Source organism: Rhagoletis zephyria, unplaced genomic scaffold (assembly GCF_001687245.7).
Source record: "Rhagoletis zephyria isolate East Lansing unplaced genomic scaffold, Rhagoletis_zephyria_1.1 Rzeph_scaffold_53220, whole genome shotgun sequence".
Taxonomy (NCBI): domain Eukaryota; kingdom Metazoa; phylum Arthropoda; class Insecta; order Diptera; family Tephritidae; genus Rhagoletis; species Rhagoletis zephyria.
The window spans coordinates 1-1,432 of NW_016210273.1; the positions used below are offsets into that span (position 1 = coordinate 1).

A 1,432-nucleotide genomic window follows, 5' to 3' on the forward strand; every position below is an offset into this window, starting at 1 on the left:
ATATATTATATAAATAGTAAGCATTACTAAAGCGAATATTAAGGATTAGGCAAGGATTAGAGACAAGAGTCACTCAACAGTAGTAATGGATATTGTTTTTTGAATTTTTAATTGTGTCGTTATTGCAGAGGACCATCGATATGAACATTTCTCTGCGATTAAATTTACAGATTCGAGACTTTACCACCTATAATCATAAGAGGATTCATGGGAACGGCCGACGAAGCAGTCATATATCTAAATAGAAGATTCTATATCAGTTTAACTGGTTATTTATGCAAGGTAAGATAAATTTTAGAGAAATCCGAGTTATTCCGTAAACAAATATTTTAAAGCATTAATTTTTATCCGACAAAAAAAAACAGTTTAGCAATTCGTCGGAATATTTTTTTATGTACATACTTATGTAGGTTATACGATAACTTTGGATCACGTGAACCGATGATAATTTATTTTATGCCGAATTTCCACTAGGCATTGAAACGACACAAAATTGGTGGCATTTAAGATATGCCATGTGGAAATGAACTTGAACGTAACGGCACTGCTTTTTTTTAAGGCTCAACTTTGTCATTACACTTTCTAGCATTTAAAGCCTAGTGGAAATTCAGCATTATTGGCAATAATTTTACAGATTAAACTTACAAAACAACTAAATGCATTTTTTTTTTACGTTACAGGACAAATCAGATAGTGGAGTACGCAAACTCTTAGAAAATGGAATTCTTCCTATCGATAGACTTCTCGTCGAAACGGACTCGCCGTTCATGTACCCAAATACAAGAGCTTCCAAGCTGCCGCAACATGTTAAGACTGGAATAACGGAACGTTCGCTTTTATATTTACATAGGTAGATGTACCAGACAGATATTTGCATAGGATACATTCTTTCAATGGNAGCTGCTTTTATGAAGAAAACGCCCGAAGAAGTAGCTTTAGCTACGGCATTCAATGCATTGAAACTCTTTGGCCTATCCTAAAAGTTAATGGCTGTGATATTACTTATGTAGACTGTCATACAATTGCTTAGTGCGACAAAATATCACTTAAAGCACATGCTTTCCAACCATAAAACAAGGAGTGAATTTATGCATATAGAGGAATCCAAAACGAAAGTGCCAAATTTTTATTTGTGGTAATATAGTGTTTTGTGAAAATTCCATAATACGCTATGAACTACAAGACTTCAAAAGTGCCTTAAATGAAGTGCGAAATTCGGCACACGGCTGATAATAAAGCAAACGATAAAAAAAAAATATTTTACTAAAAAGAAAATTATGTAATTAACGAATCGACACTTATTTATTATATATTACACACATATGTATACCTACTAACAACGACGTGTTTTTAAAGCGCATGCAAATTCGTAATATACTCATATTAAATCAACTGAAGATTCGAATACACAAGTCGACCTATTAGTGTTAGT

The 1,432-nt window shown here is 33.0% G+C and overlaps 1 protein-coding gene across 1 annotated transcript; it reads left to right on the top strand.

The window, feature by feature from the left end:
- The first annotated feature begins 6 nt into the window (after positions 1 to 6).
- On the top strand, positions 7 to 874 carry LOC108356025 (3'-5' ssDNA/RNA exonuclease TatD-like). Its single transcript, XM_017607155.1, has 2 exons — positions 7 to 282; positions 681 to 874. Exons 1-2 carry the CDS (start codon positions 208 to 210, stop codon positions 852 to 854), a joined length of 249 nt encoding a protein of 82 aa, XP_017462644.1. The 5' UTR covers positions 7 to 207; the 3' UTR covers positions 855 to 874.
- Positions 875 to 1,432: the final 558 nt, after the last annotated feature.